Source organism: Triticum dicoccoides, chromosome 2A (assembly GCF_002162155.2).
Source record: "Triticum dicoccoides isolate Atlit2015 ecotype Zavitan chromosome 2A, WEW_v2.0, whole genome shotgun sequence".
Classification (NCBI taxonomy): Eukaryota; Viridiplantae; Streptophyta; class Magnoliopsida; order Poales; family Poaceae; genus Triticum; species Triticum dicoccoides.
The window spans coordinates 616860911-616862914 of record NC_041382.1 but is presented as its reverse complement, the minus strand read 5'-3'; the positions used below and the strand labels follow the sequence as shown (position 1 = coordinate 616862914).

General features: G+C 41.0%; 1 protein-coding gene across 1 annotated transcript in view; it reads left to right on the top strand.

Annotated features, from left to right (window-relative positions):
• The first annotated feature begins 442 nt into the window (after positions 1–442).
• The window catches only part of LOC119355760 (salutaridine reductase-like), a 3488-nt gene continuing 1926 nt past the window's right edge, over positions 443–2004 (top strand). The window contains exons 1-3 of the mRNA XM_037622628.1: positions 443–562; positions 661–901; positions 1332–1397. Coding sequence (XP_037478525.1) covers positions 528–562; positions 661–901; positions 1332–1397 — 342 coding nt within the window. The 5' untranslated portion in view covers positions 443–527. The remainder of the gene's footprint in view (positions 563–660; positions 902–1331; positions 1398–2004) is intronic.

The window sequence follows — 2004 nt, the reverse complement described above, 5'->3', positions numbered from 1 at the left end:
TGTTCATGAGTTTGATTTTTTTCTTGAATTAAAAAATGTTCATATATTTGGAAAAGATTCCTAAATTTGGAAATTGTTCTTGTTTTTTTTAATATGTATTTGAAACTTGTTCATGATTTACAAAAAATCATGAATTTTAAAGTGCTCACGATTTTAGAAAACTTGTTCATGATTTTTTTTAAAATAATCGTCGGATTTGAGGAAAGAAAAAAGCAAAATATGAAACGAAACAGAAGAACCAGAAAAGAAAAATAAAAACAACAGAAAGAAAACGGACAGAAAAACGCAGAAACCGACTAACAACAGGCCGTCACATTACCGCGCGCACAAACGTCAAGGCTGTTGCCTTACTAAGCAGGCCCAGCTTTCTCAAAAAAAGAAAAAAAAAACTAACTAAGGCCCAGCAGAGGCGCCGTTTGAGAAGAAAGTGGAAGTGCAGGATGTATCATCATCTCCTGCAAGGCTGCCGACTCCAGAGCTCACACAGTGCTGGACGCGCCGCGACGAGTCGGAGGGGAAAGATCAAGATGGAGGCGGCCGCCTCGAATCCATCGAGCAAGAGGTTCGATCGCTCCGCCTCCCTCCCCTTTCCCGTACGCCGCTCGCAGCAAATTTACTTACTGGGATTTCTGTCGCGCCGCTGCTATGTGCGTGATTTAGGATCGCCCTGGTCACCGGGGGGAACAAAGGGGTCGGGCTGGAGACGTGCAGGCAGCTCGCGTCCAAGGGGCTCAAGGTCGTGCTGACGGCGAGGAACGCGGCGAGGGGGCTGGAGGCGGTGGAAGACGTCAGGCGCTCCGGTGCTGACGCTGTTTTCCATCAGTTGGATGTCACCGACCCTAACAGCGTCGCCCGGCTGGCAGATTTCGTCAGGGATCAGTTCGGGAAGCTCGATATCCTGGTATGTGTTATTGTGTGTCTCTGCTTTGCGCTTTCAAGATTAAGACCTCGCGGATTTGGGGTCGGGCAAGGGGGTATTCATACTGACTGTTCCACGGAGAGCTCGTCAGATAGAAGTATGCATTTTATTCAGACTCTTTAAGTGTTAGTTGAACTTAGCAAAATTACATTGAAGAAATTTTTACTCAGCACATTGTTGCATTGAATAATTACAGAATGAATTTAAGAGTTCCGTTTAGAAGTATAGGTGCCGTAGATTTCTTTCTTTTACCTGGCTTGTACTAGTTAAAGCTGAAATGATGTTCTTACAGATCTTGTAAGCTTGACTTGGCTGTTCAGATTATCGACTTCTTATTGGCGATTATTCAGAAGTGGTTTGTCTCGATTTTTTTTAATTCGTCACCATGATTATGTGATTTTTTTATGTGTAGATAAACAATGCAGGCATTTCAGGCGTTGATCGAGATCCAGTTCTGGTTGCGAAAGTTAAAGAACAGGTGAATGCAGCAAAAATTTGTGATGTACTGCGTATTGATTTGCAGTTTGTCAGCAGTTAATATATACATCTATTTCAGAATCAGGTTGAGTCAACAAAATAATACTCCCTCCGTTCCCAAATAGATGACTCAACTTTGTACTATTGTTAATACAAAGTTGAGTCATCTATTTTGGAACGGAGGGAGTAGTTGTTTCTGTAGTTGTTGGTTGCTATTAGAACGTTTTTAACACTACACTAGTGTCAAAAACGTTCTTATATTATGGGACGGAGGGAGTATCTATCAACGCAGACATAAACGTCATCATTTCTTGTAATAACTACTGGAATGTACTCTACTTTGAGAAAACACATCACACCTGATGCTGTGATACATGATGTAAATAGAAATTTGGATTGTAGAAACCATTCATCAACCACAACATCGACATAAATATCATTCTATTGTAACTACTGAGCATAGTTTAGTTTGAGAAAACACATCATGCTGATGTTGCAATACAAGATGACAATCGAAGTTTACATTGTAGAAAAGCATCCATCAAAGTTGACAATCCTAAAATTGTACATTAGTGACAGCGTGTTTATTTAGTGAATTTTGTGTTAAA